Source organism: Geotrypetes seraphini, chromosome 5 (genome assembly GCF_902459505.1).
Source record: "Geotrypetes seraphini chromosome 5, aGeoSer1.1, whole genome shotgun sequence".
NCBI lineage: Eukaryota > Metazoa > Chordata > Amphibia > Gymnophiona > Dermophiidae > Geotrypetes > Geotrypetes seraphini.
In genome coordinates this window covers 264,040,745-264,060,152 of record NC_047088.1, presented here as the reverse complement: position 1 = coordinate 264,060,152, position 19,408 = coordinate 264,040,745, and the positions used below count along the sequence as shown (strand labels likewise).

Below are 19,408 nucleotides of genomic sequence, written 5' to 3'. Positions count from 1 at the left end.
CGCCGGACTCGATGGACCATGGGTCTGATCCGGAGAGGGCAGTTCTTATGTTCCTGCCTAGGGAGGGAAGCCCCCCATACTAGAATACTAGGTAAAAGAGAGAAGGCAACATGGAGCAATGGATACAGGAGACTGAGAACTGCAGTCACGTTAAGACTGAAACAGCCATAAAAAAGGCCCAAGAGAAGAGGGTGAAGAGAGACACTTAGGACAGAAGAGAATACAGAGCTAATACTCGGTGGCCAAGCACTGGCTGTTCGGTGTCAGTCCTTCAGAACCACAGATTCTGAGCTTCGCCATGTTTCAGCGACCTGTGGAGGCTGGACAGGGATTCTCAGGTCAAGCTTTAACCTGGACATCGCTGCTGCTGCATTTGTTACGTGAAAGAAAGAGTGAACAGTTCCTGTCCCAAATTCAGACTGCAGACCCTGCTCAAACGACGTGGAAGGCTGCAGCCGCAGCTCAGACAGAACTCAGGCATGCACGGAGGATTCCTATGGAGCTGACAGTCTGACATACGACACAGGTGCTGATTCACCCCTGAATGAGATAAGGCATAGACCCTAACTCACATTAGCCTTGCAGTGACTCCGTCCACAGCGTCCGGCAGGACTTTGATGTTTTTGCTGACTGACCTACCATTTGTGTCTTACTGGTTGAATAAGAAACCCAGAAAAAGCCTGGTTCTCTTAGGCCATGCAGGCATGGGACCAAGTGTGGATCGCTTCAGGCCCCTGCTTGGAACACCCATGCCACAAGCCTGAACGCATGAGAAGCTGCCTGAGCCTGGTGCAGGTTACAAACAGCTCAGGCAGAAACCTCACATCACAAGATCAGTTCCACTTCACTGAAAGCGACACAGTTGCACCTTGGAGGTGAGAAATGTTGGCCTCGCTCTAAAACCCTAGAGTTTTCCCTGGCATCTGGCAAAGATATCTCGGCTCACCAGGCCAGGGATGAATTCAGCACCCTGCGCTGTCCCACCTCTGGCTCCAGGGGCAGGGGGCACTGCTAGCGCCGTGTGCTATGGGGAGGGCACCGTGACCTCTTGTTACCCCTACAGAGGCAGCAGAGCGGAGATTTTTGGCAGTGAGCATCGGGAGCCTCCAGTGGTGTATTCCAGGGAAGGGTGTGTCTTCATTCTTTATTAGGGACAAACATTCTTTAGAGGCTAAGTGTGTCTGTGTGTGTGCAATGGTATTTGCAATAGGAAAAAAAAAGGTCTGCACAGGACCGAACTTATCCAGTTATTTTCCACAAACCTCCCTCCTCTGTCAGAAGTGAGACAACTCCCACCTGTATTTTACCTTTGACGGGGGTGGGGGAGGGAGCAGCCTCTCCTGGACTCTGTGGGATGAGGACGTTGCATCTGTCTCTGCCCAGTCTTGAATGGGAGCTCTTCCCTCCCGCCTCTCCATACCATGAAGAGTCACAGGGGCCTCATTTGCTGTTGGAACATGACGTGATGCAAGGGTGTTGTCAAACCTGGTTTCTGGAGGGGCAGGGGTGTAGCCATGGTGGGGGTAAGGGAAACAGGTGGGGGCACAGGTCCTCCAGCTTTAACTCAAAAATTTCCAATGTAATGCAACCCACTGCTCTGAGAGCATGGCAATCCCAGGGAAATTCATAAGAGCATGCCATACTGGGAGAGACCGAAGGTCCATCAAGCCCAGTCTCCTGTTTCCAACAGTGGCCAACCCAGGTCCCAAGTACCAGGCAGAAACCCAAAGAGTAGCAACATTCCAGGCCTCAGATTGTGATGTCATAATGCCTCATTCCACCAGTGCCTAACAGCCAACCTCAGCAGTGATGTCACAATGGCTTCACTGTCCTAGACTTGGCTCACATAAGAATTGTTATACTGGGACAGATCGACGGTCCATTAAGCCCACTATCCTGTTTCCAACAGTGGCCAACCCAGGTCCCAAGTACCTGGCAGAAACCCAAAAAGTAGCAACATTCCGGAGCTGAGATTGTGATGTCATAATGTCTCATTCCACCAATGCCTAAGAACCAACCTCAGCAGTGATGTCACAATGGCTTGACTGCCCTTTACTTGGCTCACATAAAAACATAAGAATTGAAGGTCCATCAAACCCTGTATCCTGTTTCCAACAGTGGCCAACCCAGGTCCCAAGTACCAGGCAGAAGAGAGCAACATTCCAGAGCTCAGATTGTGATGTCATAATGCCTCATTCCACCAATGCCTAAGAGCCAACCTCAGCAGTGATGTCACAATGGCTTCATTATCCTGTACTTGGCTCACATAAGAACATAAGAGTTGCTGTACTGGGACAGACTGAAGGTCCATCAAGCCCAGTATCCTTTAGTAACAGTGGCCAACCCAGGTCCCAAGTAGTAAAACAGATTTTATGCTGCTTATCCCAGGAATAGTCAGTGAATTTCCCCAAGCCCTAGGTGACTATCTAATGTACCTTATGATTAAGCAGCCCTGGATGTGTGAGCAGTGTTTGAGAGGTGCATTTGGGAGAGAACCATGTGCATATTATAGATGGGTTAAAGGGTGCAGGTGGGTGTGTTACCTTTACGGAAGAGCACACTCTCATATGGGATTTTGTTTTTGGTTTCTAGAGTAGAGCAGTTCCAGCGATGCTCTCGGAACTGGTGCTGACACTCGTGAATGGCGATCTGGATCCCTTGGATGGCCGAGGCTGTCACATCCGGGTTCCGCATGCAAACCTCCAGCTGCCGCCGGGTCAGACCAGGCAGTGTCAGGCACACCGTGTTTGCATTCAGCACTGGGTCCGATGGGATCTTCAAACCTAGGATTTCATTGCAAGCTGATCTGAAAAAGAAGCAGATAATTATGAATTGACTCGAACCCAAACTGACCAAATCTTGCAAACGGTAACTCGAGAACCAACAAAGTCCCACTTGCCAATGCAGCCTAGGGAGAACGAAAGACCGGAATTCCTCCTCCCTTAGTGTCGCTCAGGAATACAAGCATGGTGCTTCGGTGGCAAGGGACAGAGTTTAACTCTTAGGATATAATGTTATAGAAGACACAGTGTGAGGCCCCTCCACCACCACCACCAAAATATTATGAACAACTCAGTGGCATAGTAAGTGTGCGAGGTGCCCACCTCGGCCTCCTCTCTGTGCCCCCCGCTCCTTGCTGATCCCCCTCCCAACTCGTGCTCTCCCTCCCCCTCCTCTCGTACCTGTAAATCTTCGCCAGTGTGAGTGGCTTTTCTCCAGCACGCTCCTCGCGCCAGCGTTGGATGTCCCTCTGACGTCATGACCCGGAAGTGATTCAGAGGGGAACCAGGATGGCGCGAGCAATGTGCTGGAGAAGTTGCTCGTGCAAGCTAAGATCTACAGAGGTACGGGGTGGGGGGAAGGGATAGTGCCAGGGTGGCATGATATGGCAGGGCGTGGTGGAGAGGTGCCAGTGCCCCCACTGACACAGCGCCTGGGGCGGCCCAGCCCCTTAATACACCACTGAAACTGCTGCACAAAGAGGCGGGTAGCACAGAGTACAACTGTTTGCTGACACAGATATATTTTCTCATAGTTACAGATAACCCTGGTCTCACCCATTTCCTACCAACAGGGTCTGGGCTCTTTAGAGTAAATTCTCTATCTGTCACCTAAACAATCAGCACTGAAAAGGTTGGGGCTTAGTGCGATTCTACAAACTGCCTCCAGAGTTAGGCGCGGCTTATAGAATCATGCGCGGCTCCCATTCGCGCCACCAACTTTTAGGCAAAGGCATATCTGCCGCCGAAAGCCAGGTCTAAATGCCTTCGCTAGGTTGTGCACACAGCGGGCTTATTATTCAACGGTGTACCTAACTTTTAGGAACACCTATAAGCCGTCCAGGCTCCTCCCCTGGCCACGCCCCCTTTGGAGATCCGCGCACTACTTTATAGAATACGCTTAGAAAGTTGCGTGCCAATAATTGCTTGTTAATTGGAAATTACTGTATCAGCACGGATTGGCTTGTTTACATTTTTTAAATGAATTAAGTTGCAGACACAAACCTACACGTGCAACTTTGGCTGCAGAATTCAGAATCTGAGGGGTTTATGGAAAGTTCAGGTTTCAATTTATTTTTCATATCCTGCAATTTCAATTCATATCAAAGCGGTTTACATCATATAAATTGGTAATTTGGTAAGAAATGGTGATGTTTTACAAACTGTATTTCTTTTGGGTGAGTGCATTGCATCACTGCTTCAAGTCAAAAAAGATGGTTTGTGGTTTAGAACAGAAACAATACAAAAAAATCCCATCTAGTGGTATATAGAAAGAGAAAGGCAGGTATAGGGTCTCAGAAACCCACTTGGAATTAGGTACGATGATCATTTCATAAATAATGCACACTATTTTTTTTTTCCAAGTATTTCTTTACAATCCTTCAATATAGTCTCCCTGTTTTGCAATGACTGGGAAGTTTCATTATTCCATCCAAGACACCATTTTTGTTCAATTTCTGAATGGCTCAGGTACCGGCGGAAGACAGCTCTTCCAGACATGCATAACGATGTCCATGCATAGGTTGTTTCAACTTTGGAAAAAGATCGAAGTCTGGTGGACTCGTGTCTGGACTGTAGGAAGCATGAGGTAACACCTCCCAGCCGTATTCGCGTAGTTTTTCAATGACGAGTGGAGAGCTCCATCTTCTCCACGACCAAAAAAATTTCAACGAGCTCAATCAAAAGTCAAACAAATGATGATTTTTGCTTACGATCATGAAGGCATCATCATCACAGACAAAGTTCCATGTGGAAGAAGTGTCACAGCGGTGTATTATCGTAATTTTATGCAAAAAATGCACAAATCCCGACCTCAGTTGCTCTTGGCTGGGCCACTCATTCTTCACAACAACGCTCACCTGCACATAGGGAATGTCATTGAAAAACTACGCGAATACGGCTGGGAGGTGTTACCTCATGCTTCCTACAGTCCAGACATGAGTCCAGCAGACTTCAACCTTTTTCCAAAGTTGAAACAACTTATGCGTGGACAACATTTTGCATCTCTGGAAGAGCTTTCTTCTGCCGGAACCTGAGCCATTCGGCAACTGAACTAAAACGGTGTCTTGGATGGAATAATGAAGCTTCACAGACGTTGGGACTCTGTCATTGCAAAGCAGGGAGACTATATTGAAGGACTGTAAAGAAATACTTGGGGAAAAAAAACATATAAATTAAAAAAATAGTGTGTATTATTTATGAAATGACCCTCATATATTCACCTTTTACCAAGACTGGCTGGTTCTGAGTCTCAGTCATCGTCCCTTGTAACCTCCTCCTCCTACTGCTCAGAATTTTTCTGCTTTTTATTTTGCCATATTAAACTCTTTTTCTTAATTAAACCAGCAGGAATTTTTTTTTTTAACTTATCTTAAGTATGCAGAATTCTAGCAAGCCTGACGGGACCCGTTTCACCAACAAAATGGCTTTTTCAAGGGTTCACAGGACATTAGAAACAAAGAAAATGATGGCAGAAAAGGGCCACGGCCCATCAAGTCTGCCCACTCTAATGACCCACCCCCTAACTTCCTCCATGAAGAGATCCCACATGCCTATTCCATTTTTTCTTAAAATCTGGCACACTTCTGGCCTCAATTACCTGTAGTGGAAGATCATTCCAGTAATCAACCACCATTTCGGTGAAGAAGTACTTCCTGGTGTCGCCATGAAATTTCCCACCCCTGATTTCTATCATGCATCCTTCCTCATTTAGGGCTAGTTTCTTTTGACTGTCAAAAGAGGAAGAACGCATGATAAAAATTGCACAATGTCCTATGAACCCTTGAAAGAGCCATTTTGTTGGCGAAACGGGTCCCTTTGGGCTTGCTGGAATTCCAGACGGCTCTCCTTCGACCTTGCTGCACTGTGTGCCTAGGCTGCCTGAATCAATATGTCAAGCTCCGTCTGAGCCTGTGTTCAAATCCAGGCTAAACACCCACTTCTTCTATGCTGACTTCAGCTCTTAACACACACCATAGCTTTAACCCTCTCCAAAGTGGAGAGAACAAGAGGGCACTCGCTAAAGTTAAAAGGGGATAGACTCCATACAAACATAAGGAAGTTCTTCTTCACCTGGAGAGTGGTAGAAATCTGGAATGCTCTTCCGGAGGTTGTAATAGGGGAAAACACCCTCCAGGGATTCAAGACAAAGTAGATAAGACAGGTTGTTCACCCTCTCCAAGGTAGAGAGAACGAGAGGGCACTTGCTAAAGTTAAAAATGGGATAGACTCCGTACAAACATAAGGAAGTTCTTCTTCACCCGGAGAGTGGTAGAAATCTGGAACGCTCTTCCAGAGGTTGTTATAGGGGAAAACACCCTCCAGGGATTCAAGACAAAGTAGATAAAGACAGGTTGTTCACCCTCTCTAAGGTAGAGAGAACGAGAGGGCACTCTCTAAAGTTGAAAGGGGATAGATTCCATACAAAAAGTAAGGAAGTTCTTCACCCAGAGAGTGGTGGAAATCTGGAATGCTCTTCCGGAGGTTGTTATAGGGGAAAACACCCTCCAGGGATTCAAGACAAAGTAGATAAAGACAGGTTGTTCACCCTCTCCAAGGTAGAGAGAACGAGAGGGCACTCTCTAAAGTTGAAAGGGGATAGATTCCGTACGAACATAAGGAAGTTCTTCTTCACCCAGAAAGTGGTAGAAAACTAGAGCGCTCTTCCGGAGGCTGTTATAGGGAAAACACCCTCCAGGGATTCAAGACAAGGTTAGATAAGTTCCTGCTGAACCAGAACGTACGCAGGTAAGGCTAGACTCAAATAGGGCACTGGTCTTTGACCCAGCAGCAGCAAATCTTATGTTCTTATGTTCACCCCTGTTGGCTGTTTGTTTTTTGCTTAAACTGTACGCTCCCTTGTTGCCTATTTTTGCTTAGATTGTAAGGTCTTCAAACAGGGACCGACTCTTAATTCCTATTGTACAGCACTGTGTATGCCCTGTAACGCTTTATAAATGCTTAGGAGTAGCAGTAGTAGGGGGTTTAAAAAGGCAAAGGAAAAAGGGCAGGGAATGTGGCTGTCCAGTATAGCCCCACAAATGGTCACCCCAATAGTTCCGAAGGGAGTTGAGAGGGACTAATTAATTCAACCAAATGCATCCCAACTTCTACCACTATTACTATTTATTATTTATAAAGCGGTACCAGACGAACGCGGCGCTGTACAGCAAACATGCAAGACACGACCCCTGCTTGAAGAGCTTACAATCTAATTAAGACAGACTTAGAACAAAGGTGCCTTATACATGTTACTTAGGTGGGGGAAATACTATATAAGGGAGTAGAGGTAATCCCCAAATAGGAAGGCCTTCAATAGTGATCTGAATATGTCAAGTGTGACCCAGAGTGTTGGTCCTATAACAGAGAAAATGCAGTCGCAAATTCCTTCATAAGTAATGTGTCTGAAGGAAGGCTATGCTAAGTCCTTAGCTGGATCTCAGCGAGAGTTGGAATATCTAGGGACAGACTAAAGCCACGAGGGCTCGGACAGAAAGTGAAGCAGACCCAGCATAACAGAGCACAGGTTTGAAGTCCAATATAGACCCTACGAATGGATATTTAGCATCCAGCTCCGAGTACAACCCAGGTCACACAATGAGGTGAAACCATTTACCGGAGAGCGCCACTTCCCTATCAATCACCTTCCAGGGTATCCCTGGCACTAGGCCAGAGCTGACAGCAGGCTTTCCTTCGTGGTACATTATTCATTTCTATGCAATGTCGCCTTAGGGCCAGGAATGTGCTGCTGTCTCGGTAATGTTATGACACGTCACCGCCTTCTGTTTATGTGGATAAAAGAAGACCTGTCTGCCTTGACAACCAGAAATAAGTAATGACCCCAAGGAATGTAGAGACCCAGAATGGTAAGAATGTGGCAGGAATGGATAGATTTGTAGGATGGATGGGAGATAGATACCATAGGGTAGATAGATTCCATTCGATGGACTGATGAAAGATACCATAGGATGGTGGATTCTGTACAATGGATGGATATTACAAAGTGCATGTATTCTGCTACGAAGACTTGATGATGTTCATCAAGTCTCTAAGACTCAAACACAAGTTGATGGCACCTATCAAGGGTGGCTAGATGTTGCACGATGGACTGATGAAAGAAACCTTAGGATGGTGGATTCTGTATGACAAATGGGTGATAATTCTTTAGGATGGATGGGGGATAGGTTCTGTTGGATGGGTTGAAGATACTATAGGGTGGATAGATGGGTAATAGTTACTATAGGGTAGATAAGATAGAATAAATGGGTGAGAAATACCGTAAAGTGAATAGATTGTAGGACAGATGAGTGATAGATGGATATATTCTGTAGGATGGATGGGTGATAGATAGTTACCATAGGGTGGATAAATTCTGTAGGATGGATGGGTGAAATAGAAATCTATTTGACTTCCAAAAAAGCAAACAGGATGCTAGGAATTATTATGAAAGGGATGGTTAACAAGACTAAGAATGTCAGAATTCCCCTGTATTGCTCCATGGTGTGACCTCACCTGGAGTATTGCGTTCAATTCTGGCCTCCTTATCTCAAGAAAGATATAGTGGCGCTAGAAAATGTTCAGAGAGCGACCAATATGGTAAAGGGGATGGAACTCCTCAAGTATGAGGAAAGACTAAAAAGGTTAGGGCTCTTCAGCTTGGAAAAGAGACGGCTGAGGGGGAGATATGATTGAAGTCTACAAAATCCTGAGTGGTGTAGAATGGGTTCAAGTGGATCGATTTTTCACTCCGTCAAAAATTACAAAGACTATGGGACACTCAATGAAGTTACAGGGAAATATTTTTAAAACTAATTGGAGGAAACTTTTTTCACTCAGAGAATAGTTAAGCTCTGGAACGTGTTGCCAGAGGATGTGGTAAGAGCAGATAGTGTATCTGGTTTTAAGAAAGGTTTGGACAAATTCCTGGAGGAAAAGTCCATAGTCTGTTATTGAGAAAGACATGGGGGAAGCCACTGCTTTCCCTGTATTGGTAGCTTGGAATATTGCTACTCCTTGAGATTTGGCCAGGTACTAGTGACCTGGATTGGCCACCGTGAGAACGGGCTACTGGGCTTGATGGACCAATGGTCTGATCCAGTAAGGCTATTCTTATGTTCTTATTACAGGGTGAATAGATTCTGTAAGGGAGATGGGTGATGGATTCTGTTTGGTGGATAGATTCTGTAGGATAGATAAGTGATGGTCACTATAGGAGGCATGGGTGACATTTTTTGGAACGATAGATTCTATAGGACAGCTGCATGAAAGATTCTGTAGGATGGACAGGTGATAAATGCTGTGGGATGTACAGATTCTGTAGGATATATGGGTGATAATTATTGTAGGGTGAATAGATTCTTTAAGGTTGATAAATTCTGTATGATGAATATATGAAAGATATTATCAGGTGGATAAATCCTGTAGATGCTATAGGTTGAATATGGATGAGTGATAGTGGGGGATGGATAGGTTCTATAGAATAGATGGGTGATACTATAGGGTGGATAGATTCTATAGGAAAGATGGTTGAAAGATACTGTAGAATGGATTGGTGATAAGTTTGGTTGAGTGGATAGATTCTGTAAGATGCATGGGTAATATTTGAGGGATGATGGATTCTATAGGACAGCTGCGTGTAAGATCCTGTAAGGTGATAGATACTGTGGAATAGATTGGTGATAAATGTTGTTCGGTGGATAGAATCTCTAGGATGGTTGTATAGAATGAATGGGGTGCATGTTTCCTTTACAAAATCAGTGTAGCACATATGAACTGAAGAACTGCCCTACTGAGTCAGTCCAAAGGTCCATCTACCCAGTATCCTGTTTCCAATAGTGGCCAATCCAGGTCACATATACTGGCAGATCCTAAAAGGATGCAAGATTCCATGCTACTTGGGATAAGCAGTGATTTTTCTCGAGATCAACTGTAACAGTGATTTATGGACTTTTACTCCAGGAACTTGTCCAAACCTTTTTTTAAGAAAAACCAAAAACACTCCCAGAAAACTGAAAATACACAAAAATATATATTGAAGAAGATGAAAAGAAGAAGGTCTGGGCTACTCCCAGCAACTATGAGCAGGAAGGCCAAGAAAAATGAATGCTGAAAACATGCTTCAGAGATGAGGCAAGTAACGTCTGAATAGCTCCACGGAAAAATGATACTGAGGGTCCCATGAGAGTCAGGTGAGTAGGAAGGCATGCATGCAAGTGACGTACAATTGCTGACACCACTTGTACAACGAGGCTGCTGCAAGAGGTCACACCTGCCATTTTACCTTAGCTGTGGCAAGGGGCAGGAATGAGGGGCCTTAAGCAATCGGTTCATTAGGCCCCTCCCTGGCGCATCCCAGGATGCACCAGGGAGTGTAAGGCCCGCCATTTTGAAGAGGAAGGCCTGCTGGCCAGAGGGAGTAGGCATCCCTCCAGCTGGCCTTCATAAATAGCGGAAGGGAGTGGGCATCCCTCCTCTGCTGGGGGGGGGGGGGGGTTTGGGGGGCTGTTGTTTGGCGGCAGGAGGGAATGGGACTTCTGAGGAAATTAGAAAGTCATGAGATGGGAGGTAACGTCCTATTATGGATTGAGAACTAGTTGAAAGACAGAAAACAGAGAGTGGGTTTAAATGGTCAATATTCTCAATGGAGAAGGGTAAATAGTGGGGTTCCCCAGGGGTCTGTGCTGGGACCGTTGCTTTTTAACATATTTATCAATGATCTAGAGATGCGAATAACTAGTGAAATAATTCAATTTGCTGGTGACACAAAGTTGTTCAATCGCAAGAGGATTGTGAAAAATTGCAAGAGGACCTTGTGAGACTGGGTGTCAAAATGGCAGATGACGATTAATGTGAGCAAGTGCAAAGTGAGGCATTTGGAAAAGAAGAACCCGAACTATAGCTATGTGATGCAGGGTTCACTGCCCAGGAAAAGGATCTAGGTGTCATGGTTGAGGATACATTGAAGCCCTCAGCTCAATGTGCAGCGGTGGTGGCTAAGAAAGCAAATAGAATGTTAGGAATGATCAGGAAAGGAACGGAAAACAAAGAGGAAAATGTTATAATGCCCTTGGATCGCTCTATGGTACGAATTCTGGTCTCTATATCTCAGAAAAGATATAGCGGAATTAGAAAAGGTACAGAAAAGGGCGATAAAATGTATGGGATGGCTTCCCTATGACGAAAGGCTACAGAAGGTAGGGTTCTTCAGCTTGGAAAGAGATGGCTCAGGGGTGATATGATAGAGGTCTATAAAATACTGAATGGCGTGGAAAGGGTCGATGTGAATCGCTTGTTTACTCTTAGGGGGCATGCGATGAAGCTACTAACATAGTAACATAGTAGATGACAGCAGATAAAGACCTGAATGGTCCATCAAGTCTCCCAACCTGATTCAATTTAAATTTTTTAATTTTTTCTTCTTAGCTATTTCTGGGCAAGAATCCAAAGCTTCTGGGCAACTCTACTAAGTATCTTCACACAATGTATAATTAAACTCTGGAATTCATTGTCAGAGAACGTGGTGAAATCAGTTAGTTTAACGGGGTTTAAAAAAGATTTGTATACATTTTTAAAAGGGAAGGCCATAGGCCATTATGGAGAAGGTTTGGGGAAATCCACTATTTATTAGGATAAGCAGCATCAAATTTGTTTTATTACTTGAGATCTAGCTGGAACTGGATTAGCCACTGTTGGAAACAGGATACAAACCTTTGGTTTGTCCCACTAGGGCAATTCTTATGTTCTTATATGAGTTATGTATGTTCAGGTATTCTGCAGGAGGCATTTTCCTGTCTCAGGATTTACAATCTAAGTTAGGACCTGAATGGTAGTAGCTTGTTCTAGATCACAAGGAACAAGAGTAGGATTTGATCTGGGCAATTCAATCCCCCAACCACCCCAAATTCAGCTTCAGCACTCTCCCTCCAGGCTCCCCCCAACCAACCCCACCCCCCTTGAGGGGTTATAAACACTATTTTAAAGCCACCCAAGGATGGGGCAGGAATGGAAGGGAAATGTTCCTGTCCAAGGATACTAGGTCATAGCAGGAACCTGGAGGGCTGAGAGGACGGGAAACGGGATAGGGAGACTATAAAAGTTGGGAGGGGTGGGGGAGTGAGAAAGAATAGGAAAGAAGGAGGGAGCAAGGGAAGGTTGGGATTAGATGAGGGGGGAGCGTGACTAAGCACTCTTTCTTTTAATGTCGACAAATAATGATTTACTTTGCTTCAAGATGTTTCTTATTTAACAATGCTAATTTCTTTCTCTCTCTCTTTCTTTCTCTCTCTTTTTTCTTTTTTATTTCAATTCATCTTCTCTGCTTTTCTACCCTTTCTATTTCTTTTCTTAGCAGTTTCAAATACTCTGAATTCTTCTTACTAATCTACTATATGCAAATAACAGCAATTATGGTTTCTTTTGTTTCTACATCACTATTTCTTATTCAATTTTTATGTATTTGAACTGCTTTCTGTATATTACTTATAATATTCAATAAAATTAATGAACTGAAAAAAAAAAATGCTAATTTCCTCTGCTCTGTATTTGTGCATAATTGTTCATCTAAACAATGAATAAAGCATTTGGGATTTTATTGCAGTCTGTCGTCTATTCATGGTGTTATCTGATTTGGACTTCCTCGATCTTCCCTCTACGCCGTTCTCTCCCATGACTTTCAGCAGCAATTTAGACCTCAAATAGATCTCTATTTCTTGATTTAAAAAAAATACAGATAACAAATTTGATCCTGAAAGCTAAGAACAGTTTGGATTTAGCTAACTCAGAGTGGAGGCGCTGCTGGTGGGGATCGGGTTTGATCTGTTTTTGGTGTTCTGGGACCTGGGGCGACATGTGCAGTGTAGCCTTTTTATAGGTAGGGTTATGCCTGTTTCAGGGTCTTAATTGCAGTTTTGTTTTGGTTCACAAAGAGGATAATTTTAAGATGTTTCTGCAAGTAAAACTGTTTTATCTGCAGAAACAGCCTTTTATGAAATTGGCTGAACTATAGGGGGACGAATCTCTAAGTAGCATCTCCGCTGAGGCTGCATGAGAGGTGCTAACAGAACCTAGGCATTATAGAATACTAGCGTTATAATACTAGTGTTATAATACTAGCATTAAAGAATATTAATGGCATAAAATACAGTACTGGCTTATAATATTAGAATTATAATACTAGCATTATATAGAATACTAGTGTTATAATAAAAATAGAAACATAATAATAATGGCTTTATTTATATTTTTGAGTCTCTGGTGGTATCGCTGAGGACCATGAGAGATTGACTGAGAAATTTTAATGGTTGCTGTCTGAATATAGAAATAGCCACCTAATTACTATCGCTGTGATCGATTTCTCTGGAGGATAATTTAATAGTGAGTGCCCTGTATATCTAATTTATTTATATCCCGTCATACCTTTTCAGTTCAAGACAAGAGGTACTGTAAGGACAGTGCCCCTTCCATTCACTGCCCTCTGTGCTCTTTCCATCCAGTGTCCGCCATCTCTCTCTCTCTCTTCCATATGGCATCTTCCCTCTTTCTATGCTCCTTCCATAAACTATCTATCCCGTGCCCCTTCTCTCATTTGTACATGATTGATTTCAGCTCTGTCACCTCCCCATTTTTCTCTCTGTCACCACCCTCTCCCCTATGCTCTGGCATCTCTCTCTTCTCCTTTCTTTCCTTCCCACCCAACGGTCTGGTAACATCCCTTCCCTGATTCCCGGCATCTCTTTCCTTTCCTTTTCTTCCATCTCTCCCTTCCCCTCCATGCTCTGACATCTTCTCCTTCCTTTCCCCTTGGTCTGACATACCTTCCTCCTTCCCTCCATGTCCTGGCATCTTTTCTTCCTTCCAAGCCCTGGCATCTCCTCCTTCCTTTCCCCCTTCCTTTCCCCTTGGTCTGTCATACCTTCCTCCTTTCCTCCATGCTCTGGCATCTCTTCTTCCCTCCAAGCCCTGGCATCTCCTTTCATTCCCTCCCTCATCTTCCTTCTACCTCCAGTTGGGTACAGCAACACTCTCCCCAATTCTCTCCCCCTCTTCTCCCTTTCCTCCTTCTGTCACCCAAGGCCTGGTGTTCTGAACTTCATCAGGCAGCAGCAGTGTTTACAATTCACTGCTGTTGCTGGCTTCAGGCCTTCCTCTCTGTCGGGTCCTGTCTTCATGAAAACAGGAAGTAGGCAGAACCCGGCAGAGAGGAAGGCCTGAAGCCGGCAACAGCAGCGAATTGTAAACGCTGCTGCTGCCCAAAGAAGGTAATGGTGCCAGGCCTTGGAGCACCCAAGGCAGACCGCTTCTCCCTTTTCCCAGGCGAACCCCCGCTGACCCTCCTATCTCTCCCTCCCAAGCAAACCCTACCTACCCTCCCAGCGAAATGACTGAGCAGCAAATCTCCCTCCAGTAGCGTCGGCAGCCGCAACACGCTAAACAGACTGCTTCGCAGCTTTCTCCTGCCAGTGAGTCCCTCTACCGCGTCACTGATGACATCATCAGTGATGCTTCACCGGCAGGGGAAAGCCGCGAAGCAGCATGTTTAGCGATCTGTGGCTGCCAACGCTACTGAAGGGAGATTTTCTGCTCGGTCATCTCGCTGGGAGGGTCGGCAGGGTTCGCTTGGGGGGGAGAGATAGGAGGGTCAGCGGGGCCTGAGCGATGATGCTGCCACTGCTGAATTCAGGCTGCGATCCCCTGCCCTGTTGTCCCCACTCACAGCTTCGGGACGCCCTCTCTGAAAACAGGACATTTCGGCATCCCGAAGCTATGAGTGGGGACATCGGGACAGGGGATCTGAACAAGGAACTGTCCCGTTCAAAACGGGACGTATGGTCACCTTATACAAATCAAAACTGCTTTTGATACTTTCACTGGCAAGAAAAACCTCCCTCACAGAACAGCTCAAGTTTAGAAAAGGGCAAAATCACCCGGAGCATGCTAGACTGAAGAGGGGGGTACCTCGGTGCCACAATCACACACGTTTTGAATCATTATATGAACATATTATATGTTGTGCATCCTCGTATAGTCTTCCTAAGTTAAATGCTGCCTAAGTGGAAGTCCTGCCTATGTCCTACTCAGGCTGTGGCCCTGTGGACACCCCCCTGCTCATACCTGCTATGTAAGTTAAGCGGGTGTTTTCAGAATTGCACTTAGGCACCCTGCTGGTACTTGCGTGAGTGTAGGAAGAAAGACACACAAGGGCCAGTATGCTGCTTATTTACGCATGCAATGCCTGTTTACCTGTGAAGGACTAAGTTAAGCGCATAGGTTTATCTGACCTAAGCGAAGGCGGTCTGCTATGGAGCTGTCTGCACTATATAATCTATGCATATATGCAGACTTGGACTGGGTACCAGATTTTGAAAGTGCAAAACCCCCATGTCCGTGTGCTGCTTCACAGGGGCCCTACTGTGGCTAACATAAAATCTGGTAACCCTAGCTATAGGATAATGATAATTGGTATGGAGGACTGTTCATACACTGACAGGCTGGACAAGCTGGGGCTCTTCTCCCTGGAAAAGAGGAGGCTTAGGGGTGACATGATAGAAACTTTCAAGATCATGAAGGGCATGGAGAAGATAGACAAGGATAGATTCTTCAAACTACGGGGGACCATAAACACAAGAGGGCACTCGGAGAAACTGGAAGGGGACAAGTTTAGAACCAATGCCAGGAGGTTCTTCTTCACGCAGAGGGTTGTGGACACATGGAACACGCTCCCGGAGGAAGTGGTCGGGCAGAGTACGCTACGGGGATTCAAAGAAGGATTGGATGGATTCCTGAAGGATAGGAGGATTGAGGGATACAGAAATGGGTAGATATCAGCATGGAAAGAGTATAGATAAAAGCAAGGGGGCTATAGGGCTAAATCATGATAACCTGACAAGTCATGGACCTGATGGGCCGCCGCGGGTGCGGACTGCTGGGCACGATGGAACTTTCCTCTGACCCAGCGGAGGCAAATTCTTATGTTCTTATGATAACCTCCTCAACACACTTCAGATCTAAAACCTTCTCTGATGTTATAACAAACTAAAACTATGTTAAAATTTTGATGTCCTCTCAGTAAGGCCAAAACCCAATGTAGAAACCTTAGCATACCATAACAGCACTAATTCACAGCTCAAGGAGCAACAACCTTATCCATGAAAAGGCAACACTGGGATCTTAAAACACCAATACACCATCTAGTAAGAAAACAGGACAAATGGGAGAATACCGCACCTTGGTATTCTGCTAGCACAAAACAGGCAGGCTTTCAGCAAATATGAAACAAGAGACCACAGATCAGAAGGCAAAAAAACTGAACTGGAACCTCAAGAAGTCACACTCTACATGTATAGCAATACATTACTCCCCCGATATTCGCAGGGGTTCTGTTCCAGGAACCCCCGCGAATCTTGAAAAATCACAAATATGGTTTTTAGCGGGGGAGACAGGAGAGGGCAGCCAGAGAGGCAGGAGAGAGCAGCCGGAGCGCCAGCGAGTGAAAGAAATCCCTCGCGGTATGCTTCGACCGTCTCTTCCTGCAGTAAAGTTGGGTCTCACCAATCAGGAGCTGCATCCAAGTCGCTAGAGCATCCATCTTTATACCACATTTTCGTCTAACTTATCGTCCAAGTCAAAAACGCCTAGAACAAGCCCTGTTGGACTTGGGAGGGATCTGAAAAGTGATGGACTGAACACCCAGACCTGCCACCCAAATAGTGGGGTACCTTACAGGGCACTGCTGTGAACTTCACAAAAAGGGTGCCATGTCTTCTCCTCACTACAGCTCCCTTATAGGTCATGCTGAGCCCCCCAAACCACCTCCAGAATCCCCTAGACCTACTTATCTACTACCCTAATAGCCCTTATGGCTGCAAGAGCCACTTATATGCCAGTAAAAAAGGGTTTTCGGGGTGTATAGGGGAGTGCACATGTTTAAGTATCAATGCAGTGATTACAGGGGCTTATGGACATGGGTCCTCCTCTCTATGGGTCCCTAACCCACCCTCAAGATGGTTTAAGATGCCTCTGTGCAGGACGACTAGGCTTTCCTAAGCCAGGCTGCCAGGTGATGATGGTCTGGAGGCTGAATTTTAAAGGTGTGATGAATATTTTTATGGAGGGGGGGTCGGTGATCCCTGGGGTAGTGTGTTGGGGGTCTGTCTTATGTGTTTGCAGTGCTTATCTGGTGACTTCGATCGTGGGCTGTATAACTTTCGGTTATACATGCTGTACGTCTAAGTCTAAGCCGGCCCACATCCCGCCCAACTCCCGCCCTCGACACTCCTCCTGAAACGCCCCGTTTAGCTTTGGTCGTTCAGCAGCACTATGAAGGCCTAGGTCATTTAGAAATACGTCCAAAACCCATTTTTATTATCGGCACTTGGACATATTTGGACAATGTTCGTCCAAGTGCCGATTTAGGTCGTTTTTTGGACGTTTTTCTCTTTCGATTATGAGCCCCATAGTTTCTATTCTAATCTGTATAATTTTATTAATATTTTGTTAACCGAGTTGAGCCCTCCTGTTGGGATGAATCGGTATAAAAAAAAATCAAAGATTAGATTAGATTAAAGAAATAGAAACCAAAATACAAAATATAAGAGATGTGCATTTCCTGAAGCTCAAAACAAAATACTTTTTTTTTTTTTTGCCTTTATCGCAATATTTTATTTTTCCATTTTATTTGATCCGTGTCACTTTTCTCCTTTTTTCCTGCCTTTCCACGCCGACCCACGTTCAGATGACAGCACTGAATGTCTGGATAGTCTTAGACCGCCAAGGGCAGCGTTTTTAAAAAGCACTGACCACAGTTTTTGTATATTTAAGACCATCGTGTTACATCAGGGGTTCTCAACCCAGACCTCGGAAAACAGCTAGCCAGCCAGGCCACAACGAATATGCATGAGATAGATTTGCATGCATTGCCTTCCTTGTATGCAAATCTGTCTCATGCGTATTCATTGTGGATCAAACCTGACTGGCAAAGTGTGTCCCGAGGACTGTGTTGGAAACCAGGTGACTTATCAAGCACAGACCCTTATACTCTTTCCAGGGTGTCTCTGAGACTAATAGGAAAACACTTCAATAATATGCTGCTTGGATACAGTTAGCTTAGCAGGGTTTAAAAAAGGTTTACATAATTTCCTAAAAGAGAAGTCCATAGGCTATTATTGAGATGCCTTGGAGAAATCCACTGCTTATTCCTAGGATAAGCAGCATGAAATCTGTTTTACTACTTGGGACCTGGGTTGACCACTTGATGGACCTTTGGTCTGTCCCAGTATGGCAGGTCTTATGCTCCTGTCCATTTGACATTTCTTCTCTCTCCATGTTTACCATTCACCTTCCCTCTGCATACCTATCCATCCTGTCCAGCATCCTCTCTCTGTGTCCTTGTCCCTATCCTCCCCTGCATTCAACATCTCATATCTCCCCGTTGCAATGGACTATTTTGTACAAATGGTTTTGTGAACCTCTTCAATATCTTTTTCTTCTATTGTTCATTAGGAGGTTTGCCAGAACTACTGTTTTGGATTTTTGCAATCTGAGGAATTTGTCCTCTTTAGAATAAATTTGTTTTTGTCCAGAACATTGGCTTCACTCCCTTTGTTGTTTTGGATTTTTGTGTCTCTCTGTGGAACTTTGAGGTGGTCATTTTTGTTTTATCTAGCATTTTCCCTCAATGTCCCTCTCCTCCCATGTCCAGCATGGTCCTTCTGTGTCTTGTTTCTCACCCCCATGCCCCAATCCTTCTCCCCCTTGTCCAGCATTGCCCCTCTGTGTCCCTGTTCTGCACCCCCCATGTTTCTATCCCTGTCCCCATGACTATCATTGCTCCTCTGTGTTCCTATACCCCCCATCCAGCATTTTCCCTTTGATTCTCTAGCTCTAGGTTCATTCCGTGTTCAGCATCTCTTCTCTGCGTTCCAGTCCCTCCCCTCTCCCCTTCCTCTCACATCCCCCATCCTCAGGCCAGCAGCACTCCTCGCCCCTGTCATTTTCCTTGCAATCCAGCATGTCTCTCTCTTTCCACTGGCATCTCTAGAAAGAAATATTTGGGGTGGCACCAGAGGGGCAAGGCAGATATAAGGAGGAGGGGGAAGAATCAAAGTGGCATTTCCACACATCATACCCCTCTTTTAAAATAGCATATAATTGATATCAACATTCAACAAATTCTTCTCTGTGGCAGCAAAGTCTGAATTCTCTATAGGATTGGACAGAATCTCCAGTGTAATTAAACTCTGGAACTCGTTGCTTGAGAATGTGCTGAAATCGGTTAGCTTAGTATGGTTTAAAAAAAGTTTGAATAATTTCCTAGAAGTCCATAGGCCATTATTGAGATGGCTTGGGGAAAACCACTGATTATTCCTAGGATAAGCAGCATAAAATCCATTTTACTACTTGGGATCTTGCCAGGA

At 45.1% G+C, this 19,408-nt stretch overlaps 1 protein-coding gene across 2 annotated transcripts in view; it reads right to left on the bottom strand.

The window, feature by feature from the left end:
* The window catches only part of WNT10A (Wnt family member 10A), an 81,592-nt gene that overhangs the window by 51,065 nt on the left and 11,119 nt on the right, over positions 1-19,408 (bottom strand). For both annotated transcript variants that reach the window (XM_033944197.1, XM_033944198.1), the window contains exon 2: positions 2,544-2,806. In XM_033944197.1, coding sequence (XP_033800088.1) covers positions 2,544-2,806 — 263 coding nt within the window. The remainder of the gene's footprint in view (positions 1-2,543; positions 2,807-19,408) is intronic.